The sequence below is a fragment of the Hyaena hyaena genome, unplaced genomic scaffold, assembly GCF_003009895.1.
Source record: "Hyaena hyaena isolate Hyena2069 unplaced genomic scaffold, ASM300989v1 scaffold_886, whole genome shotgun sequence".
Classification (NCBI taxonomy): domain Eukaryota; kingdom Metazoa; phylum Chordata; class Mammalia; order Carnivora; family Hyaenidae; genus Hyaena; species Hyaena hyaena.
Genome location: NW_024081520.1, coordinates 648257 through 671363, shown reverse-complemented (window position 1 = coordinate 671363; position 23107 = coordinate 648257). Strand labels below are relative to the sequence as shown.

At 60.7% G+C, this 23107-nt stretch overlaps 1 protein-coding gene across 6 annotated transcripts in view; it reads right to left on the bottom strand.

Moving 5' to 3' along the window:
* Positions 1–1542: 1542 nt before the first annotated feature.
* MAEA (macrophage erythroblast attacher, E3 ubiquitin ligase) overlaps positions 1543–23107 on the bottom strand; it is a 35430-nt gene continuing 13865 nt past the window's right edge. For 2 of the 6 annotated variants that reach the window (XM_039220355.1, XM_039220357.1), the window contains exons 2-10: positions 17101–17283; positions 14921–15124; positions 10320–10442; positions 9595–9708; positions 6907–6983; positions 6000–6108; positions 3333–3466; positions 2593–2788; positions 1543–2323 (exon numbers count right to left, since the gene is read on the bottom strand). In XM_039220355.1, coding sequence (XP_039076286.1) covers positions 2228–2323; positions 2593–2788; positions 3333–3466; positions 6000–6108; positions 6907–6983; positions 9595–9708; positions 10320–10442; positions 14921–15124; positions 17101–17283 — 1236 coding nt within the window. In that variant the 3' untranslated portion in view covers positions 1543–2227. Of the gene's footprint in view, positions 2324–2592; positions 2789–3332; positions 3467–5285; positions 5532–5999; positions 6109–6906; positions 6984–9594; positions 9709–10319; positions 10443–14920; positions 15125–17100; positions 17284–23107 lie in introns of those variants that run through there. The other 4 variants (XM_039220356.1, XM_039220358.1, XM_039220359.1 and 1 more) reach the window with 4 other exon arrangements.

The window sequence follows — 23107 nt, the reverse complement described above, 5'->3', positions numbered from 1 at the left end:
CATGAAGAATTGTCCAGAAATTTTCACAGCAGCTTTATTCAAAGTAACTAAGAACAATGCAAACCCAAATGTCTGTCAAGAGGAGAAAGTACAGGGGCACCTGGGGCTCAGTCGGTTAAGCCTCTGACTTGGGCTCCGGTCATGATCTCATGGTCTGTGGGTTCGAGCCCCGCGTCGGGCTCTGTGCTGACAGCTCAGAGCCTGGAGCCTGTTTCATAGTCTGTGTCTCCTTCTCTCTCTGCCCCTCCCCTGCTCACGCTGTCTCTCTCTCTCTCAGAAATAAATGAAAAACATTAAAAAATTAAAAAAAAAAAAAGAGGAGAATGTACACTCTATGGGGTCTGTGGACTGGATGACTCCTGGAGGAGCGTGAATGCCCAGGAGCACCAGCGATGGCCAGGCGGAGCGCCGGTAAATGCAGCCATGTGGACGCACCTCAGGCACCTGCTGAATCGAGTGAGGCACAAAGGAGCACATCGTCTGTCTCCATGTAACCCAAAGGCAAAACTAATCCTTGGTGATCAAAGTCCAAGTGCTGGCTGCAGGCAGAGGGTGTGGATAGCCTAGAAGGCAGAAGATGCAGCTTCCTGCAGTCTGGGGGTGAATGCCGGCCGCCTAGGCCTGGTGGTTATACCTGGACACATGTTCTCAAACCTGCTCACGTCGCTCACTGAAGGCTGCTGTTTCACGGATGTGATTCATACCTCAGTTAAAACTCCCGTGAGCACAACGCCACAAGTCTAAGACTCCACTGAGGGCGTGGAGCAGGTGGGCGGCCTCGAGGCAGGTGGGTGTGGGTCGGTCAGCGCCTCCTGGATTAAGGTGGAGTCAGCAGCTCCACTGAGCGTCTTCCCGCAGAAGGGGTGTGTTCCTCAAGTCACCCGTGAGCGCATTTGCAGCGGCTTCATCCCCAACGGCCCACGCAGCCTGGACCAGCTGGGACCAGTCACTCCGCTCCACTCACCCTGTGGCTGCCCCACAGCTGACCCGCTCTCACCCTGGATGCGGTCGCTGTTATGGACCAGAAGGGACCCGAGGGCAGGACTGGGGTGCATGTCCACACGCATGCGCACACACGTCTTTGGGAAGAAGGAAAAGGGGAGGTGGTCAGCGTGAAGCCCGAGGGCACGGCGGGAAGGAGCCACCGCCCCACTACATCGACCCTGGGCTCCGAGCAGGGGCTCTGGAAGAGGCCGCCCGCAGCCACCTGTGTGTGCCTGGCACTCACTGGCAGCACGCTCCCAATGCGTGCTGGCGACTCGGGAGACCCCACTCGATGGCCCTGCCACCCCTGCCTCCCCCAGAGCAAAGAAGGGCAACCACCTGGGTACCGGAGTGGGACTCTGGGATGTGGGTACACATGGGCCAGAGCAGCGGGGGCTTCTCCTGGGACCTCAGCCCTGCAGGCTGTGCGGGCGCAGACTGGGGGTGGCGGTGCAAGTTGAGCAGACACGAGCGAGGGTGCCGGGCTGGGGGGGCCCGGGGTGAGCAGACACAAGCGAGGGTGCTGGGGTGCCCAGCGGTTTCCACCTCACACAGATGTAAGAAATAGAAAACCCTTTTATTAACATGTTTTACATTTACAGTTTATTAGCTAATCAACATCAACATGCAAAAATAAGCGCTAAATACAAACCTCTACGGTGTGATTTCGTGTAAACTACAATGGTTCATTGGATTGGAAAAGTCACCGGCGGTTACTTCAACTGAACTACTAGCTTCTGTAACGAACAGCGTTAGATCTACAGGTACGGAGCCATCGGCAAGGCCTCTGCAGAGCTCGGTCCAGTGGGTCTCCACGTGAATACATTCTCAAGCAGGAAATAAGGCGGCACGAATGACGTGACATTGAACCTAGCACATCCTAACCCCGCCCCGGCGCCCGGTCCTGGGGCCACAGTGCGGCTGGCGGCAGCTCCGGACCGGGCCTCGGGGCGCCTCTCCCGGCCCAGGCTCAGGCCCCGGGTCTCGGCGGGCAGAGACCGGGTCAGGGGCGCGGAAAATGACCGACTCCTGTTTCCGAAGCGGCCGAGGTCTCTCTGAAAGGGAAGGCAGCCAGGAGCTGGCGCGCTCCAGCTCCGAGTCCTTCCGGAGAGGCTGTCCCCAAGCACACGCTCTGCTCCGACTCCTCTCCTCTCTTAGGGGGCCCATCGTCGCTCACTGATCTTTGGTCGCAAGAAACAGAAACGCAGGCGGGCGGGGGCGCGGGGGCGCGGGGCGGCCCGGCCTACATGATGTACACCTTCTCGGCTTGTGAGAAGTGGAACACTTCTTTGGTCCTCGGGCACACAACTTTGTCATCTTGACGGATAGACAGCAGAGACTGAAAGACAGGGGCCGCGTGAGAGGCGCCCACCGCCGCCTGCTGTGGGAGAGCTCTGCTGCCCTGGAGCCCCGCCCGCGAACCCTGGCCCTGCGGCTTCACCGGGGACAGCGTGGGGCCGACATGTCCGCACCTGGTGCAGGACACCTGGCGCAGGGCCACGCGCAAGGTCGCCACTAGCCCCTTCCAGGCCCCGCCCCTTCACCCCCTCCTCGGCCCTGCCCATCCCTCCCCCCCTCCCGCCACGCCCGGCCCCTAAGGTCCCTCACGTTGTAGCCGTAGACGTAGCCGTTGGGCAGCATCATGGGTGGGTTGTTCTCGTTCATCACGTCGCCCGAGATCTTGCAGACCAGGCGGGAGTTGGCGCAGTGCGCCATGGGCAGCGGCTGCGCCAGCTTGTTCAGGGAGCGGCTGCACACGGGGCAGTCGGGGCTCTTGGAGCTGCCGTCCTCCTTGTAGCACTGTCTGCACTCAGGTTAAGGAAGGGGCGCGGGGTGGGGGGCACAGGGGGTGGCGCGAGGCAGGGAACAGCCCGGAACGGCCTTCCAGGGCGGAGAGAACACCCCACCTGGCGGGGAAATGGCCCCGCTGAGGCCAGAGCACGCCCCATGAGGGACCGGCTGCCGCGCCCCCCACGCCCTGTCACGTGCTGAAGCACACAGCCCTGGGGCCCAGGATGCCCACGTGCTACACAGAGAGGGGCCCTCCGGCCTTGGGGTGGGAACCGCGGCGGGGAAGGCGCTCGGCCACGCAGAAGTTGGAGTGGGTTCTCAGAATCGCACAGGACGGCTGTTCCGCACGTGCGGTTCGCAGCTGCCGCAAGGTGTGCACACACTGGCCGTGCCCGCACACCGCCTGGGCCGCCTGAGTGGGGGCCACACACACCGGGGGGAGCAGAGGCCCGGGACTCGTAGCCCCTGCCTTCCCGGGGGAGGACAAGAGACCCCGCACGGACGCCAGGCCAAGAGGGGCCGAGCACGGCGGCGCGGCGCACCTGCCGGGAGGATACGGTGTCTTTATGGCCGAGAGGCCGGCCTGCAGCGTCAGCGTGAACACGGAGTTGTTGCCCAGCTGGTGCAGCCGGTAGTTGTCGTAGCGGAACTGCTGGGTCAGCATGCGCCACCGGGCCGGGTCCAGCAGGTCCTGGAAGAGACAGGCCAGAGGGGCGCTGGGGTGCGCCAGGGGACGGCGGTCCCTGACGACATACGGCAGGCCCCCACGAGCCCACACCCACCAGCCTAAGGGCAGCACTGGGTGCCGGAAGCCTGGACCCCGAGTGCGCCCACAGGACCGCCAGTGTGCTCTGTGTGGACAGATGACAGAGGGTGCGGGTCCTGTGGCCTCACGGCAAGAAGGGGGCTCGGTGGGCCTAAGGACAGCTGGGTACAGATAAAGGCACTGAGGTTCCAGAGGAAAAGTCTCCTTCCAGAAAAGGACCTTCTGGAATGGGAGCCGGCGCTCCGGCCCAGGCTGGAGAAGCTCAGAGCAGAGCATCAGGCCCGGTGAACGTGTCTCCGGAGCCTTCCAGGCTCAGAGTCTACAAGAGCAGAGAGGGGAGGGCGCACACCAGCCGGAGTGAAACCCTGGGCGTCAAGCACAATCCCGCATCAAGGGGGAGGCACGAGCGCCCGTGCAGTGGGGGCCTCACGAGGGGTCTGGGTCCAGGGCAGACACCACACTTCACTCCAATGTTAAAAAAACACGTCTTTAATGTTATTTTGACCACAGCAAAGCCCAGAGGACCAAGCCCACAGTCCAGAGACCCTTGGCCTCGGGCCTCTGGTGTGGCCACCTCTCCAAGACCAGAGCCCTTCGTCCTGCTTCTCATGTGACCCACTTAGACCCGTGACTTCCTGCCACGGTGGGGGGGATGGGGGCGGAGACTGTGCTCCCTCCACACGGCACCCCTTCCACCGCCGAGCTCTGCACGCGTGCCGGCCTTCCTCTCGTGGGTCGCCCTGCCTCCCTGACCCCCAGCCGGCCCGCGCCGGGCACCGGCTGCCGGGCTTCGCTTCCACGCGGCCAGGAGGTCTTCCCGAGGGTCGGGCCCCCGCTCCTCTCTGGCCTCGCTCCTTCCTGCCATCGTGAGGCCACTCCAGGGAGACGCACTGGCCCTGCACGTGCCGTCCCGAGCAGGACGTCTCACTCTCTAGGGACTGGCCCTTTCTGCACTTCTCACACCCCTTCTCCAGAGCAGGGAAGAGAAGTGTGAGTCCAGACTCACTCCTAAGACCTCTGTGAATGGAGGTTATATTACAGGACCCTCCTGACAGCACAGACTGTGTGCACCCAGGTGGGGCGAAGCAGCTTCCCGCCGCCCTGCGCGAGGCCTGCGGCCGAGCCCTCAGCACGTGGGGGCGAGGTGCACACGTGCTGACGGCCCACAAAGCTGCGTGGGGCACATGGGGCCTCGGATGGAGCCCAACGTCCGGGCTCAGAGAACAAGGCTGGTTCAGCCCACGAGGAAGGACTTTCCTTCACTCCCTCTTGGGGACAGGCTGACAGCTGCGAGAGGGACCCCAGGGGCAAGTGCCGTGTGCCTCACCGTGACAGCGCCGCAGGCGGCCTCCAGGACCCACAGGGCCAGGAGGGCGGAGCCTTCAGGAAGGACACAGGTTTCCCTGTCTGAAGAGATGGGAGGAAGGGAGCCTCACCCAACCCTGTGGGCGCCGTGACCAAGGGAAATAAGCCGCCAGGCCCGTGGGATTGTCACAGAGCCCAGGCAGATGACAGCGGAAAACTGGGGGAGGAGCTGGGCAACGAACACCTAGAACTGGGGTCACGGCTGGGACAGTGCAGACGCGTGGCCACAGAGCCCAGGCTGCGTGGAGAGCGGGCGGCTGAGGGCCAGGAGCCGGGCAGGGCCCGCAGTCCGACCAAAGTGCTCTCGCAGCAAAGTCCCATTTACAGTAAGACGCGTGAAGACAGAAACGACTACGGGCGGAGCTGCTCACCCAAAGAAAGCAGAACTTTACGATCTGGAAACTTCTGTCCATGTTGCATAAGAGGAGAAGGCTGCTTAGGAGAGGCCAAGCGATCTTTATAAGGACACTCGTGTGGGTGTGACCGGACTGATGGCCAAGGGACCCCAGGGGCGCGGCCACAGGAACGGGGGAGAGCTGCCGGGACCCCAGGGGCGCGGCCACAGGAACGGGGGAGAGTTGTTGGAATTCCCAGGTCTCCCAGGACAGGCCCGTGAGCTGCTCAGCTGTGAACATGGTGACGTTTCTCAAGACAAGGGAAGAAGGGTCCCGGAAGGCAGGTCAGGGGTTACCGGGGCTGTGCCTAGGTTTCCAAAGCTGGGGGGGCACCGCCTGGTTTCAAGAGGCCAGACCTGCTGCCCCAGCCCAGCAGAGCCAAGGGGGCTGGTGAGCGGTGCTGCGTGGCGACGCCCGCCCGGACCCCACGCGGACCCACAAGGTCCCGGGCAGCAGGGGAAAGACCCCGAGGAGAGGCGGAGGTCAGGAGGGACACTGGCAGCAAGGGAGCGAGGTCACGGGAGCCAGGGAGGCGCTCAGAGCTGGAAGCCTGCTAGGCGGGGACCCTGTGCATTGTTCCGACCCCACAGGCACAGCGGGGACAAGACGGGAATGTTGGCGAGCTGGTCAAGCTCCGTACGTGGGCGTGGCCACAGTCGAGGTCCTCCCAAGCCCCGAGGGCCCACAGGCAGGGTTACCTTGTAGGGCGAGATGTGCGTGTCCGGCGGGAAGGCCAGCATGCCCATGACCTGACGCACCTCGTCCAGCTGGCTGCCCTCGGCCTGGCTGAAATGCTTTCTTGCGTGTCTGGAAAACAACGTTGGGGGCTGCCTAAGACTGCGGTTTTACCTCCAAGTGCCTGTGCTCAGTGTGCGCCAGAGCCTCAGTACCAACGAAGCCCCCTCGTGTGACCTGGGCCAGGGTCTGCTGGGAGCTCGGCTGAGCAGGCCCCTCCTCGCGGACGCAGGGATGGAGATGAGGCTCAAGGCACCGAGCACCGAATCCCACTCAGGAAATACCCAGAGGCAGCGACCCAGCTGCTCGAGCCGTTCCAAGTTACCCGGGCGTCCAAGGACCCAAAGCCCAAGAGCGGCCCCCCACCCAGCCCTGGGAGGCCCCAGAGGCAGTCCATCCCCCCCGACCCCGCGGGCCGACTCTCAGGAGACACAGGGCCCACAGGTTGGGCCCCAGGGCTGTGCCTTCCCGAGGGACCCCACGTCCCTGTGCCGGCACGCTGGCCTCCTTCCCCTCTGCCCTCATGCATGCCCTCAGTCCACCCTCTGAACAGCACGTCGTCTGTGCCTGGAGCCTCCCTGAGCCCAGGACAGGGGGACACAGCAGAGCCCGTGGCCCTGAGCCCACGCGGTAAGTCGGCCTGGCGCTGTCAGAAAGGCCATGTGCGCCGAACAGCAGGAGCCTGGGCGCCCAGCCCCAGCAGGCTGCTCGGGGACAGGGAGAGAGGAGGCTGCCCGTCACAGGCAGGGCCCAGTCAGGGCAGACCTGCTGGACACCGCACGCTCATCCCCCAGAGCCCAGGAGGCCTGCCCGTGGCGTCAGGGAGGGAGCGCGCCCTCCGCCAAGACCCGTGAGACCACTTCCACGTACCTCACGGCGTCCAGTCTCTTATTCTGCCGGATGAGCTCAATGAACTCCTGAATCCTTAGGCTGAATTCCAGGCAGCTCTGGGGGTAAACACAAGACAAGGCCTGGGTAGCGTCGCCACAGAGCCACGCCCACGGGCCAACCCTGCCAGACCAGCCGGACACGGCTCCCCGGCCAAGGGAGGGTAGGGGGTGGCACGGATGCCAAAACTGTAGCGTCAGCCTGCAGCCCATGCGTCCCCAGGACAGCCGGGCAGCCGGCGCCCAGGGGTCCAGGGCCCCGAGTGTGCACCCGCGGGCCAGGCTCGGGGACGGACAGACAGGTGCCACCTGAGGGGAGGATGCTGGAGGTTGCCGGTGGCGCGGAGGGTGCGGGACACAACTTCCCGTGTGAAGCAGCCCCGGGAAGACACGTTTCCAACCCCTTTATGAGGACGGAGCAGCTCTCCGGGCTGTAATCTGTGTGAAGTCACGAGCGTGAGCATGAGTGTGGGCGTGAGCGTGGGCATGCGCTCAGAGCCCTCTCCCCGCCCAGCTGCGTTTCCCAGCCTCGGCCCCGGGGACCTCGCCTCAGGACCTGCGTGGCACTGTCCACGTCAGCCTGCTCTGGACAGGCAGGCCGGTCCCCACTCGAGGCCCTGACACCCAGTCGGAGGAGAGGCTGGGAGGCGGCGTCTCATAGGGGAGCATAAGCAGGGGCGGCAAGCAGGGAACAGGGGAGAGAACCCAGGTCCCTGAGCAGGGACGTGGGGTGAGGACCCTCAGGTGGGGTGGGGGTGGGGACAATGCTTAGGGATGCCTGGGGGGAAATGTTCCGGGCAGAAGAGCCAGGTGCAAGGGCCCTGGGGAGGGTGGGAGGGACTAGGTTAGAGCCTGGGGTGCTGGGGTCTGTGGAGGGCGTGGGGGACACTGACGGCGGCTAGCAGAGTGCACCACCAGCGTGGTCGTTTGTGTGGACGCCCAAATGCCAACTCTGAAATCTTAACGATGCCAGTCCAATTTGGGCTCAAGCTCTATGACGGGGGGTGGGTAAAGGGAGGCAAAATGGACTTTTGCGACCTAAGATAAAAAGCTCGATTATTCTACAAAAGTAGCAATTTAAACTGTATTTCTGCAGCTTCAGAAAACACTCAGTACTTCCCACCAGAAACAGAATGAGTGGAGTTAACGGAAGAGGAAAATCTCTGGGTTTTCCACTTATCTGTCCCTTTGCCTTCCATGGTGCCTGGGTCGCAGGGTGCGTGGACAGAATTCCACACGGCGGGCCAGGCAGTCAACCCCAAGTGCCTATACCATAACTCAAGTTTGCCAAACCCCGTGTCTAAACCGTGACTCAGGTTTGCTGATCACGTGGACTCTCCCCACCCGGGCCTCTGCATGCGGGCACCCTGATGCAGGGTCTCAGCCGGACCCGTGAAGGTGCCTCCACGGCCACGAGGGCAGAGCACCGGCCGATGGGACCTCCCTGGGGGCCCCCGGACGCAAAGGTGCAGAGGACCACCTACCTGGTGCCCCACAGGTCCACAGCACAGGTGCTCAGGGCAAGGTGGGGTCCCTTGCCCTCGCCCCTCCTCCCCTACCCTCTGCACCAAGGCGACCTCCTGACCCCCAACTGAATGGAGCAGATGCCGTGTGCGGAGCGGTGGGCACGGCACCAACCGTAAGAAAGGAGGTCCCAGCCCCACTGACGTGCTCCCGCCCAAGGCCAGACCAGCGGAAGCAACGGCAGGGGGGGGGGAGGGGACCAGGGGGAGGTGCCCTGCCTGCCCCCCCAGGGCAGCCAGCGGTCGCCACTTCTATGCTCAGGGTTGCCAGGAGCTCTGACGACAGGAGGGGCCACCACGTGGACGTTCCAGATGAGCAACGTCATGGTCAACTCCACTACGCTTTACACAACAGCGCGTGCAGGCGGGTTCACGGCCTCATAAGGCCTCTGCTCCTGCAACCGACCTTCCAAACGGTCTAACAGGCAAACATGAATTACTGAAAGTTAGGGGCCCAGACTCCAGCGTAAGACAGCATGGTTCTAGGTGATCGCGCAAAGCACTGAAGGCTGAGTGATGTCCCTTGGGTGCTACGTTGGCGAAGCTGGTGCCGCCACGGCTATGATTCCGCCGGCTTTCCGGACGCACCGCCCGTGCGCTGCTGCTCTGATTGCCCGGAAGTATCTAGACCCCAGGGTCAGCAGCCGCTTGTCCGGCACGCCCATCATCTAGGGTACTTTCCAACAACGGGAACTTGGGTCTCAAAGTCTGTTTCCTCACCTAGGGCTCCTGACTGCTCCCAGGGGTCTGCTGTGGCCCCACATAGCCCGCCCCCGGCCTGCGTGTGCGAACGCCCGAGTGTACACACACAGACGCTCACAGCGGGTACTTCGTCGCTCCACCCTGTTCAGCAGACACTTCACGACGGTAGTATCTTCACGCCCAACGCACGTCGGGGTGGCTGTCTGCGTGCTTCCCAGCACACGGGACAGCGACAGGAACCTGCCATCGCGGCCTGGGCTGCCCGCCCGCCCCCACAGCGGCTGTGAGGCCCCGCCTGAGACCCGGCCCAGAGGCAGTGTGGTCCGGAGGCGCCGGGGCTCATGAAACCGGCTGTCGGGGCGGGACGCCTCCAGTCTCCTGGCCTGGTTCCCGCCGTGCGGCACTGCTGTGGGGGCTGCGGCGGGACAGCAGGGTGTGTTACATACCAATTCTGGCTTTCCTTTTATGGTTTCCATACCAAGATCCTCACTCTCTTTAGGGGAGCCACTGGCCACTCTACTTTTCCGTCCCGTCTTCGCGTCGTGCTCGCTTTGGCGGCCCTGAGTGGCAGAGAGCGTCACCCTTGGCTGGTGACTATACCCACACGACAAGCTCAACCAGGGAGAGGTTAAAGGCGCTCGGTTTAGAAAACAGAAAAACAGTTTTTCTAACGGAGGCAGGGGAAGGTTAACAGAAGTTACACGTTTCTGCAAGCCCTGGTGTGACACACCTTTCAAGAAGCATTCAGATTCTGTAACTCATGTTTAAGCGTCTATTTTTCAAGCTGCTTGTGGCTCCCAAGAAAAGCTGTATTGAGAAGGACCCCCGCCTAGCACGCAGCACGTGTGCGGGCGGACAACGCCTCCACGCAGGGCACCCCTGCACTGGTGACGAGGGGCTCGGGGAGCCGGAGGACCTGGCACTGCCGGGCAAGCTGAGCACGCAGGGGGTCGGCACCTCACCCCTTCACAACCTCAGGCCCAGAACACTGGTCCAAACCGTAATGCAGAAGGGGGTGCACTTTTCAGGGATTTTACCTAAAACCCAAACACCCAGACCAAAAACAAAACCCCAAGCCCACCCCACACCCCACACCCCCACCCTGTGAGCCAGAAGCATGGAACTCTGCACCAACAGGTGAAGGCGCAAGCCCCGTCCCGCGCCCGCACACCTTCATCTTGCGCAGCCGGGACTTGTTGTCGTGGCACCAGGCAAGGCAGGTGGCGGTCTCGCGCCTCTCCAGGGACTCCTCCACTTCTTTGGCAGTCAGGAACATCTCGATGTTCACTAAGTCCTTAGGGGAGGGAAGCGGCGTGAGCTCGGCGCCCTGGACTCCGGGACCCCCGCGCCCAAACCGGTGCGCTCTGTGCTCTCTCCGGGGGGGCGGGGCCCAGGCTTGCAGAAAGGCGCGCATGGCCCAAGGCTGCTGCGGGCCATCCGAGTGCAGCGGCCCAAGCACACCCACCGAGCACAGCGGCTGAGGCATGCCCCGCACCTAGATAAGGTCTCCCAAGGGCAGGTGTGGGCCCCAAATGAAACCCCCAGGCCAGAACCTCCCGCTCCAACACAGGCCTGACCTCATTTGTCCCCTTCACAATTAGACCTGGGAACCCCAGCGACCCATCCCCTCATCTTCCGGGCTCTTTTTCCTCTGAAGACATGTTTGCGATTTTTGAGAAGGGGCAGTGAGGGCGGGTGAGTAGGGCTGTCTCTGCTTCACGTTTGTGCGGCTCTCTTCTCCAGCGACTGCGCAGCTGGGGAAGCGGTCTGTGCGGTCGCTCTGCAGGGCTCTGGCGGATCCGAGCAGGACCAGGGCCTCGGGTGAGGACGCCCACCTGCCCCGTCGCACGTCTGCTGGAGTGCAGGAGCCCACGGGGCGCCCAGGGCCTGCGCGTCCCCAGCAAGGGGCTGCAGCAGGGCCAGCAACGAGGACGTGGCCACGCGGGCTGGGAGGGGACAGCAGTGCTTGCACATCACCGGGGGGGGGGGGGGGGCGTCAGGAAAACAAGTGGCAAATGGGAAATTTCTGTCCCTCTGCAATGACTGGAGCAAACACCTCTGCTCAGGGAGCAGAGGGAGAGCATCCGACACAACCCCCCTAAACTCTTGAGTGAACCCCACTACTCGGCACGCCAGCGTCCCGCAGCCAGCCGGCGAGCATCGTGCTACAGACGCGTCCCAGTGTCCTTCAGGCAGGCCTCACACAGGGACACTGGGCACGGCAAGGCGCGGGACAAGCCCGCTTTCTCACCATGCCGTCTCCACTTAAGGTCTGCCCTGGGCCAACCAAGTCAGGAGCTGGCCACCGGGCTTCCAAGTCTCAGCAGCCAGGGCTGTGTCCCGCTTCTCGCACAAGCGGTGTCTGGGGAAGGGAGGAGAGCAGCCAAGACAGGAGCTTTCGAGGAAAAGCGACCACGGTGAAAGCCAGAAACTTTCTACACGTTAAGAAGTGGGAGCCCTTCTGGGCGGAGCCCTGAGTGGCTCGGTTGGTGGTTAAGCATCCAACTCATTTTCAGCTCAGGTCAAGATCTCACAGCTTGTGAATTTGAGCCTCGCATCGGGGCTGCGCCGACAGCGTGGAGCCTGCTTCGGATTCTCTCTCTTCCTCTCTCTGCCCCTCCCCTGCTCATGTGTTTGTGCTCTCTCAAAATAAACAAACTTGGCTAACGATGTTGCAGTACCGCTAAGACCGGATGGCTACAGCAAGAATCACAAGAAAACATACAAATCAAAGTGCTGTTACACAGAGACCCGGGGGCTTGGCCACACTGAGCCCAGGGCAGGACGGGGACCGCTGGGGTGTCCTGCTGTGGGGGCAGTATCCGGGCAGGGCAGAAGAGAAGCTGACGCGAGGGCACAGCTTGTGCCACTGTCGGGGTCAGCGCCCGGGAGACGGCCCAAGCTCCGTGGTCTCCGCAGGGCAGCTCAACGGACGGCGGTCTGGGGTGGGTCATGCCAGGGTTGTTCCACCCAAGTCCTCGGGAGCCACCAGACAGCCCAAAGCTCACACAGCCTGAGACCCAAGCCTGGCTCCCGGCCCCACACCCTGACTGCACGTGGCAGGACAGCAAGGTCAGAGGGGGCAGGCCCAGCGAGAGCCGGCTCCGACCCTCGAGGTGTAGATGCCCACAGTGTGCCTCGGGTCCGCCCTGCCTCACGCTCCTGACATGAGCGAGCCCAGAAGGTGAGCGCCGGCACCACCACTGTGTGCGTGTGCCTCGCTCACTGGCGTCCCGCTTATTAAGCATCTCGGGAGGGGGCGGTTCCTTGAACCACTCCTTCAGCCATTTCTCCGGCATTTTCTTCTCTTTTCTGAAACTCTTCCTAAGGCAAATGCTGCATCTCCTACGTGAAGATCGTCCTTCTCTACTTCCATCTCCGGTTTTCAGTTACGCTCTGAATTTAGAGGCGGCCTCTCCTGCTTGCACCTCAGGGTCCACCTGTGTGTCTTTGATCTGTGCAGCCTCAGAATCTGGATCTTTCCTGTCTTTCTCCTTTCTACCACCAGGGTCTGATGTCCATGCATGGCCCCTGGGGGGCGGGAGTCACACCACAGGCGCTAAACCAGACGGCTGGAGGCGGGCCAGCACACAACACACACCGAGGCAGGAAATCATCCCTGACGATCGGGCGTTGGCCACCCCCCCCACCCCCCACCCGCAGGAAGCCAGCACCATGAGTTCTCATGCAGATGGGCACAGAAGGACACCCCGGGGACATGCCGCCCCTCCCAGAGCCAGGCTGTGTGGGGCGCAGACCCATCTGGGCTGCCCTGGAGTGCTCTCCACGGCATTTTCTGAAGGACAAAAGTTTAAATTTTAAGGAATCTTGATACACCAGCCTTTTCACTGGTGACAGCACCTCACTGTGTCAGGAGAACTCGCCCCACCCCCAGGGCAGGAGGGTCCTCCTAGCTATGAAGCTGGGGGTGCCACAGGGCCCCCTTTCTATGACATCCACGGTCTGACCACTGTCATCATTGTGAACCACAGCACAGCTGTGGGTTCCCCGTCCCCCCCAGTCTGTTCTTCACAGAGCAACCATAGCGAGCCTATTAAAAGCAATGCCTCCAACCCCCCCCCCCCACTGCGCATGCATCTCAGCTGCGGGGAAGGCCCATTTGAGTTCTGCATGCACTCAGACACCCGTCCCAAATACATGGTGGCTCCCAGGCCTGTCCTGGGACCCTCTTCTCATCTCTGCAAGCCCACTGCACCCACTTAAACTTCTTTTTTTTCATGTTTACTTATTTTGAGGGGGAGAGGGAGAAGGAAAGCGAGCACAAGCAAGGGAGGGTCAGAAGAACCCCAAGCAAGCTCTGTGCCATTAGCAGAGAGCCCCATACAAGGCTCAAATTCACAACTGTGAGATCATGACCTGGGCCCAAATCAAGAGTCAGACACCTAACCGACTGAGCTGCTCAGGTGCCCCCCCCAAACCAACCTTCTGAAAATCACCAGTCTTCCTGCCCCTGTGCCCCCTGTACACGTCCTATTTGACCTCATGCCTGTCTCCCCATCAAAGCACCTGTTCGGGGCCAGAAGCGTTCGGCCACACCCTCAGGGGACAGGACGATGGAGGGCGGGGCATCTGTGAGAACCCACGCGACCACGGCAGACGCACAGGCCGTGCCAGGCAAGCATGGGCAGGACAGGGAGGAAAAGCGTGGAAGAACAGGCGCAAGAGACAACTGGGTACAGCGTGGAGACCGGGGGGGCGGGGGGGCGGGGGACAGGCATGCTGTGGGCCCCCCAACCCCCCATGGTAGATGCCGCCCTCAGGAGACCAGAGGGACCACTACCCAAAAGCAGAGGGACAGCCCCTGGCAAAAGTGGCCCGGAGACTAGAGAAAGGCGCACGCGGGTCTGTGAGGCCCCGTAAGGGGAGTGAGGGGCCCATGACACCCCCCACCCCGGGCCACGCCACCGCTGCCAAGCGGCCTTCCTGCGGGCACTCCCAGCGGCCCGGCTTGCACGCGCACAAAGCCAGGACAGCGTGTCTGTGTAGCTGCCTTGTGGGAACCCTGAAGACAGATGGGCGGGAAGCGTATCCTACGCCGGGGAGAAGACCTCATGGCAGTAGGAAGGGTCATGGGCACATACCTGGAGCGTAACGATAGGAAGGGGGGGCACTGACTGGGGAGACCCCCTCCACACTCTTCCTCGTGAGAACATGTTGGTGAACAAGCAGCCAGACTTGCCACTTTAGAAGCTGGCTTCCCAGTTCACAAGCCACTGAGGGGGCATGTGGGGGTGTAGTAGGGTGGGGGGGTGTAGGGGTGGCATGCGGGGGTGTAGGGCAGGAGGTGTGGGGGGGGCACGTGGGGCTGTAGGGGGCACATGGGGGTATAGGGGGGCATGTGGGGGTATAGAGAAATGTGTGTGTGGCGGAGTAGGGAAGCACATGGGGGTGTAGCAGAGCACGTGCGCACGGGGGAGTAAGGGAGCACATGAGGGCATAGGGGAGCATGCTGGGTGTAGGGGGGCACGTGGGGGTATAGGGGGGCACGTGGGGGTATAGGGGGGCACATGGGGGGGTAGGGGGCATGTGGGGTGTAGGGGGCACGTGGGGGTATAGGGGGGCACGTGGGGGTGTAGGGGGCACATGGGGGTATAGGGGGGCACGTGGGGGTGTAGGGGAGCACGTGGGGGCACAGGGGAGCACTGCCTGTGGGGGTACGGGGGGCATGTGCGTGTGTGGCTGTAGGTCTCTCTGCCGGGGAGACCTGCCCAGGAGAGCGTGCTCCCGCAGCCCCGCCCCTGCCCCACCCACCTCGATGCCACTCTGGCGGGCTAGCTTCACGGCCGTGTTGTAGTAGCCACAGCGCAGCAGATGCTCCACCATCATGCGGTCCATGCGCTTCCGCTTCCACATGCTGGCGGCCGCGGGCTGGTCGCTGCTGTGCTCCTTGAGGTGCTCGATCCTGCGCTTGCACAGCTTGGCGCTCTCGTCCTCTGCCTGGATGGACTCCACCGCCTGAGACAGGACACGCAACAGAGAGAGAGGTGCTCGGGGCGGGACCGTGGTCGGCCTGCCCCCCACCAACACCCACAAACAGGAGGCAAGGACAAATCAGAGGACGGCAGGGGACGTCCCCAGACCGGGGGACGGACACCAAAGGGAGAGTCCCACACAGGCCCAGGAGACATTACTAAGAAAGCAGGTTTACCCACCGCTCTGTGGACCCGCACCTGCCCTTCGCCGGGGACCTTCATATACTCTGCTGCTATGCTGCCAGCGACGCAGAATTTTAACCTTGCTTCCTGGTCAATTAAACCATCTGTTACTACTTCACGACTATCTTCTATGATACTTTTTGCAACTACCTGGAAATGTGCTGTGGGCACTGTCCAGGACAGCAGTCAACTCTCGGGGACCTGACGGTCACGCCCGGTGGCCCCGCACTCTCCTCGGGCAGTCGCCCCTCGGTGGCTTCTGCTAGCTGCCAGGACATCTGCTGCTCCTCTGCAAGCGGTTTTCTTCCTCCCACTGCTCTTAAGAATCTCTGTGTCTCTGGTCAGTTTTACATCGTCAAGTCCTACAGGTAGGGTCCTTTTCACGTATCCCATAGGACTCTGAACTGGTGACTTCGGCAGCCCTGAGAATCTCAGCCGCTCTTCCTGTCCTGTCTCTTGGCTTTCGTCCAAGTCTCCACTCTATTCTCCCAGGCCTCCCACTCTCTTCTGCATTTTTGTTTTTAGCTCTCAGTGTTGCATTCTAGATAATTTCTTCATACCTACCTTCCGGTTCGCAAATTCTCTCTTTAGCTTTGTCTGATTGTTAAATGTTAAAAAGTCTGTTACAAGCATACATTTGAGTCTTTCATTTCATTTATTATACTTTTAATCTCTTGAGGTTTTGTTTGGCTTATTTTAAACTCTCACTCACACTGTACACTTCCTGTTTCCTGCAGATATTCTCAGCTGTTTATTCCTTAGACACAGTGAAGTCTGGTGGTACCTGACAATCTCTACCTCCTACATCTTAAGACCGCACGGCGTCTACCGTTTCTGCCACGCCTCAGCCACAGTGTCCTGTGTAGCTGGTCACCCCCCTCGGCAGGCCTGACGCTCTGTGAGGCTGTTTCGTCAGCCTGGCGCCTGCAGCTGCCACCAGCTGGGACCACTCACACCAAGCTGAAGAGGAGGGGTCCTGGCTCACCTGGACGTCCTGAAACTGGCTGCGAAGTCCACTCCTGGGGCACCCTCACTTGACACGCAATGCCACCAGGACCCACCACCAGCCCTGGCCGCCCTCAGCCGGCCCCCGTCCCTGGCCAGCAGGGCCCTCAGAGGGCTCACCTGTGTGCTGCAGCCTATAGGGCAGCATGGTCCTGCCCTTCTCTCCTCTTAGCCCCTGCCCTCCAATTCTGCTGATAAACTTTCTGTTTCGTGAGCCCTTTGATACCTTCAGTAGAATGTTGTAAAATATCTTGTATTTTCGGGTTGCTCTCACTCGGCATAGAAGTATACCTGACCTAGCTCTCCCAGCTTCGCGAGAAACCTGACACAAAGTTTTGAGGTGAAATTCTAGAAGAAGTCATCTGTCTCTCCCTCTGCACTGGGACCCTCTGGAGCCAGGACGACCGGTCTCGCAGGGAGGGAGGGTGGGACCGAAGCCAGCTGGCCAGCCCCAAAGAGCACAGAGGGCATGGATGGCTCAGTCTCCCGCGCTCTGGCCCTGAGGGCATGGGCGGCTCAGTCTCCCTCGCTCTGGCCCTGAGGACATGGACAGCTCACTCTCCCAGGCTCTGGCCCTGAGGGCATGGACGGCTCAGTCTCCCACGCTCTGGCCCTGAGGGCCCGCCTCCCCGCCTCAGGGCTGCCTGGCCTCTGCTGTGTCCCTGTTCCCACAGAAGACGGCCCCTTTTTGGGACAGCCTAGGTACACAGTGAGGCCGGGCCCATGGACCCACGCTACAGCCCGACAGGATGGTCCGGAAGCAACACTGACCTTCCTCTTTAGGACGCTAAGCTTCTCCACCACGCCATCCAGAAGGCTGACCACGGAGTCTACGGCGGGGCAGCTGCTCAAGGTCTTCTCCAGCTCGGCCACCACCATGGTGACGTGGCTCGTCTCTCGGTCAATGTTTTTCTGAGCAGCCCGAAAACGCTTATTCAGCGTCTCGTAGGGCACCTGGGGGGGCGGGGGACAGGCAGGGGCGTGTGAGCGGAGGGCTGGGGGCCCACGCGGGGGACCCAGCCTCCTGCCTGGCACGCTGTCAGGGAAGCTTCCAGTGTTCACAACACACGTCTACTCCCCACAAGAGGCCTGTGTGGACGGAGGGCTGCTCGTGTTCCTGGACAAGGACACTAATGTGAAGGTGCGTCCTGTCCCCAGACCCACAGCGGTGGTGCAGCTGCCTTCTGTCTGTGCACTGACAGTGTAATCCCAGAGCCCCTCCCCAGGTAGTCCCGGGGGCTGGGGTGGGCCCGGGGGGCGTGGCAGAGGTGTGATGCGGGGGAGGTCACTCAGGACGAGGGGGGGTTAAGAGCACACACTTAACAAGTCTCAGTCAGAGGATACTAGATACCTCCAGCTACAAAATCCACCTTTCCCTACACAAGTGACAAAAACACCCATCAAGGACGGCGTGTCCTTCCAGAGACAGGACCTCTCCTGGCCCTCCTCTCAGTGCTTCCTGCCCACCCAGGGCCAGAGGTCACGGCAGAGGTCTGTGCCAAGCCATGCCAAGTGCACCCCTTCCCAGCGTGGTGTCCGGCCAGGCAGGAGGGCCCGCTCCCAGAGGGCACCGCACTTGGCGGGGAGGAGCCGGGTTCCCAGGGGCAGAGACACTAAGGTAACAGCATAAAGCCAAAGGGCCTGGACCCAGCTCAGGAGGGACACAGCAACAAGGCTCTGCCCTGGGACCCAGCGAGGCCACCACTGTCCTGCCCCAGCTGCCACTCGCACAGCGCCTCCTCTGGGTACACGGTGGCAGTGGGCACACATTCCTGTCCACACCTTGGGTCTTAGCGGCCCAAGAGGCAGAACGCCACCAGACAAGCTGTGTGTGCCACACGCTGGGTCCAGCGTGAGCAAGACAAGCACGTCTCTGACACAAAACAAAGCAGGGCGTCCCCAGCACAGAGGGACACATGAGCACCCATGGCGTCGGTACCTCTTCAGCTGCCTGTGAGGTCGGCGGCCAACCGGCCTGTCCTCATTTCACAGCCCCTGACGTGCGGGGAAAAGGGGGAGCCGCGGGCACGCCCCGTCCTCCGCGCCTGGGGAGAAGGCCCGTGTGTCGTGCCTCGGCTCCGCCACGCATGCCCGATAATAAGGTAACAGCGTGCACACGGTCAGTCTCAGGAGGCACGAAGCCGGGTGTGGGCGGCCTGCCGGCGTGTGCAGCCTCCCTGTCAGGATCCCAGCTGTTCTGAGGGCCTCCAGCCACCCCAGCAGCCCTGACAACCGCCTGTGCGAGGACAGGTGTGTCTGATCTGACCTGGCTGACACTTGCATAAGACACAATAAACAGAATTACTGCAAGCTGTACTGAAACAAACCCCACGATGAATAACAACAAAAGCTTCAAAGTTCTACTCAGATTCAGACGTTAAAATTAAATTTCAATAAATACATCAAAAGAAAGAGAAAAAATCACACACCTGCACACACAGGCAGTCCAGGCACGCGCCAGGCGAGGGTAGTGTCCCCGCGCCAGCCGGCTGTACCGCCACACCGGACAGTCATGCTCCTAGGTGCCAGCAGGCCCCTGCGTGGTCGGCACACCCACGCTCAGCGGACGACGGCACGGGACTCATAGGAGGGACATGCCTCACCGTCCTGCCTTCCGCTCAGGACATCGGCCTGAGGCTCGTCCCAGAGCCAAAGGCGGCGCAAGAGGAGATTCCCAAGCAAGTGCCACAGGCTTGAGATCTGCACTTGTACGTAACTTGCACCCATAAAGGAAGCGGCAACGCCCTGACATTCACTTCCAGTCCGTCGTGGACACCCAAGCCCAACAGTGCATGCTGTAAGGTTACAAAGTTAAGTACTCTAGCTTTTGACAACCGGGTGCACTTCCTGGGGGCAGCCGGTGGCGGTGACTCCCGCAGTGCTCTTCCGTCATGTGGCCTGGCCAGCCTCTCAGCCGCCACTCCTGACTCTGACCTCCAAGTGGTCCTGCCGAATACTTCCTGTGGCCACTCCTCCCACCTGAGGACTCACCTCCTGCCCTGGTGCCCCGCTCCTGCGAGGACCTCACTCCCATCTGCCCATGCCCCCCACCAGCCTGGGCCACACCTGGAGCTCGGTGCACAGGGCCGAGGTCAGGGATGTGAGTAGCAGCCCCCCCTCCCAACACACAGCAGGAGCTCCCAGAATTTATGTCCCTGCAGCACGGAGCCTCCTCCTGGGCCAACCTGTGTCCCAAGAACACGGGGAAAGTCCCTCAGCCTGGCCCCCCCACCCCCATGCCTTTCCCCACTGTCCCCTGCTGCCCTGTCCCCAACGGCTCCTTCACAGGCTCCTTCCAAAAGGGCTTTTACCAAATGAAGGAATGGAATTTCAGAAATGCTTACGATTCTGAACCAAGCCAAACTATCATTCAAGAAGGAGGGCAAAATTAAGATACTTTCAGACATGCAGAGACTACCAAGTTTAGCACCCACGGCCTTTTCTGGGAGCAAAATTACTCGGAGAGCCCTCCGGGAAGCAAAAATAACACCACCAATGAGAGGAAATAACAAGATACAAGGAAGAGCTGAGAGGAAAAGAAACCAGTAAAAAATACAGTCAAACTAAGAAGCAAAAAAACCATGTAGTTAGTCTAAAAGGAAAAAAAAAATCCATGGGATTTTTCAAGTTATGTGGGTAAGAGACCTACACATTTAAGAGATTTTGAGAGAATCCCCAAATAAGAGGCAAATATTAAAAATATACCCTTAAACGCACGTCAACAAAAGTAGACAAACGGGACTACACTGGACATGAAAGCGTGTGTGCGGCGAAGAGCACTTCCCGGGAGCGAAAGGCAACTCACGGACCGGCGAGCGCGCACGGCGGACCACGCGGCGGCGGAGGGCCGGCGCCCAGGGCGGGGGGGACTCGGCCGCCTCCACGCAGACACGGCCCCTCCACGCAGACACGGCCCGGGCTCGAGCAGATGTTTCCCGGGAGACGCCGCCGGGCCGACCCTCTTTGGGAACCAGTGGGAACCACTAAGCCTCAGGGAGACGCAGACCGGGGCCAGCAGGAGACCCCGCCTCGCACCCGGGGCAGGCGCCGCAGACACGCGGAAGGCAGCGGGCTCGGCGAGGGCGTGGGGCCGCCGCGGGCCCGGGCGCCGTCGGTGGGGACGGACGATGGTGCAGCCGCCGCGGACAACTGGCGGCTCCTCAGAAATTCACCCAGAGAAGCCCCCTACGACCCGGGACGCCCGCGTCTGGCCTGGGCGTGCACCCAGCACCCAGAAGAGCCGAGAGCAGGGTGCGGAGGAGGGGTTCCCGGCAGCTGAGACGTGCAGGAGCCCAGGTGCGACCACGGACGGCGGGCAAGAGGCGCGGCCCCTCCGACGAGAGCAAGTCCTGACACGCGGGGCAACACGGGTAACCAAGTGATGCAGCCGGCACAGGGACACCAGGCTGTGTGACGACTCCTCCATGAGACAGAGGAGCCGTGGGATCAGAAGCAGAACACAGAAGAGCAGCTTCCGGGTGCTGAGGGGAGAGGGTGCTGTTTAACGTGCAACAGACTGAATGTGCCCCCCATAATCCATGCATTGAAATACCACCCCCGCTGGGATGGCATATGGAGATGGGAGCTCTGGGAGGTGGCTGGGTTACCAGGGTGGTGACCTCATGACTGGGATTAGCACCCTTAGCACAGGGCCCGTTCACTCTTCACGCCACGCCACAGACAGATGGTGGCCGTCGGCGACCCGGAGGAGGCCCCGCCAGCACCAGACCACAGGACACCCTGATCTGGGACCTGAAGCCTCTGGAGGCTGGAGAATAACTTCCTGTGGTTTATAAGCACCTGGCCTACAGCACTTTGAATTGACTGAGACAAATAGGTAGTTTCAGTTGTGCAAAGTGAACAGTTCTAGAGTTACGTGCACGTAGTCAATATTGCTGCGCACTTGAAAAGGACTAAGAGGGTCAGTTCACGGCAGTTTTACCACGAGAAAAAAAAATTCCCATGACGTGGATGCTACCTGTCAACAGTATCTGATTTCAAGACCTAACCGTGAAGCTACGCGACCGTGACAGTGTGGACCACGTGCGGCGACACAGGGATGGGCGGGGAGTGGAGAACCCCAAAACGGACCCCTGTCCGCGTTACGTCCAACCAAGGAGACAAGCGATCCAGAGCGGAGAGGACCGTGCAGACGGCAACATGGAAGAGGGAAGACTTCAGCCCGTACCCCAGCTGGTCCACAAAACTCCCCTTAGAAGATCATGGACCCAAACAGAAAAGCTGAAACTACAGAGCTTCTAAACAAGAACACAGAAGAAAGTCTTCACAGCCTTAAGATAAGCAAAGGTTTCCTACAGGGATATAGAATGCACTAACTATAAAACAAAAGCTGATAAATTAAACCTTACCAGAACAAACTTCTGCTATTTGAAAGACAGTTTAAGGATAAAGACAACTTATGGCCAGACTGGGAGAGAATGTTCAGCGTATGTAAATCTGACAAAGAACTTAGATCTACAACATATTTAGAACTCTTACAATTCAAGACCAAGAAGACAATCCCAATTTTTTAAAATATTTAAGTTTATTTATTTATCTTGAGAGCGAGCGAGAGAGTGTGCAGGGAAGGGGCAGATGACCCCCAAACAGGCTCCGCACCACGAGGGCAGAGCCCAACGCGGGGCTTGAACCCACGGCTGTCAGATCATGATGTGAGCTGAAGTCAAGAGCTGTGCATTTAACCGGAGGCTCAACTGACTGAGTCACCCAGGCGCCCTGGGAGGGTTAATTTTATGTGTTGTACCCTGACTGGGCCACAAGTGCTCAGACACTGGGCAAGACACTGCTCCCCATATGAACGGAGTTAGCACTTGAATGGGGGTCTGAGTAAGGCAGCCGGGTTCCCCCTGTGGTGGGCCTCCTCCAGGCCATAGACCTTGATGGAATGAGAGGCTTGTCCGAGGGACCCACCCCACTCTGACACCATTGCTTCCCTGTCTCCAGGAGCTTTTGACTTTTGGACCTGGGCTGCTCTGCGGGCTCTCGGGGCTCCCCTGTGCCCACTGCAGATCTCAGTGCCCATGATCCCGCGGGTCCGTCTCCCACCCACCTTTCCCCGTTCCTCCCTCCCTCCCTGGAGAGCCCTGAGGCTTCACACCACCTGCTGGCCAGCCTGAGGACACCTGGACGCTATCGCCGGCACCCGGAAGGGCGGTCTGGCGGTCTAGCACAACCAAACACACATGTAGCACTCAGCAACTCCGATGCCAAGAGAAATGAATACACAATACTCGCAAAGGCAGTTGTACACAAATGCTCACAGTAGTTTTATTCATAAGCTCAAGGCCAGAACCAATTCAAACAGCCCCCCGTGGGGATGGTAAACCGGTGCCCACTGACGTGGGGTGAGCACAGTGAAGCTGACACAGGTGAGGGACAAGCAAGACACAGGAGGTGACGCTCTAACACCGGCAGGCCAGTGGGGGGAGCGGTTCTCCACGGGGCCCACTACCCCCGTGAGGACCCTTGGCAACAGTGTCTGGAGACTTTTTTTTTTTTTTTTTTTTTTTTTTACAAATAGTTTATTGTCAAATTAGTTTCTACATAACACTCAGTGCTCATCCCCAAAGTGCCCTCCTTCATGCCCATCCCCCCCTCCCCCCCACATCCATCAGTCCTCAGTTTTTGTCAGCATTCAAGAGTCTCTCATGGTTTGCCTCTCTCCCTTTCCCCCACCATTTCCGCCCTTCTTCTCCCCCTTGGTCCTCCGTCAAGTTCCTCCTAATCCTCCTATACGTGCAAACATATGGTATTTGTC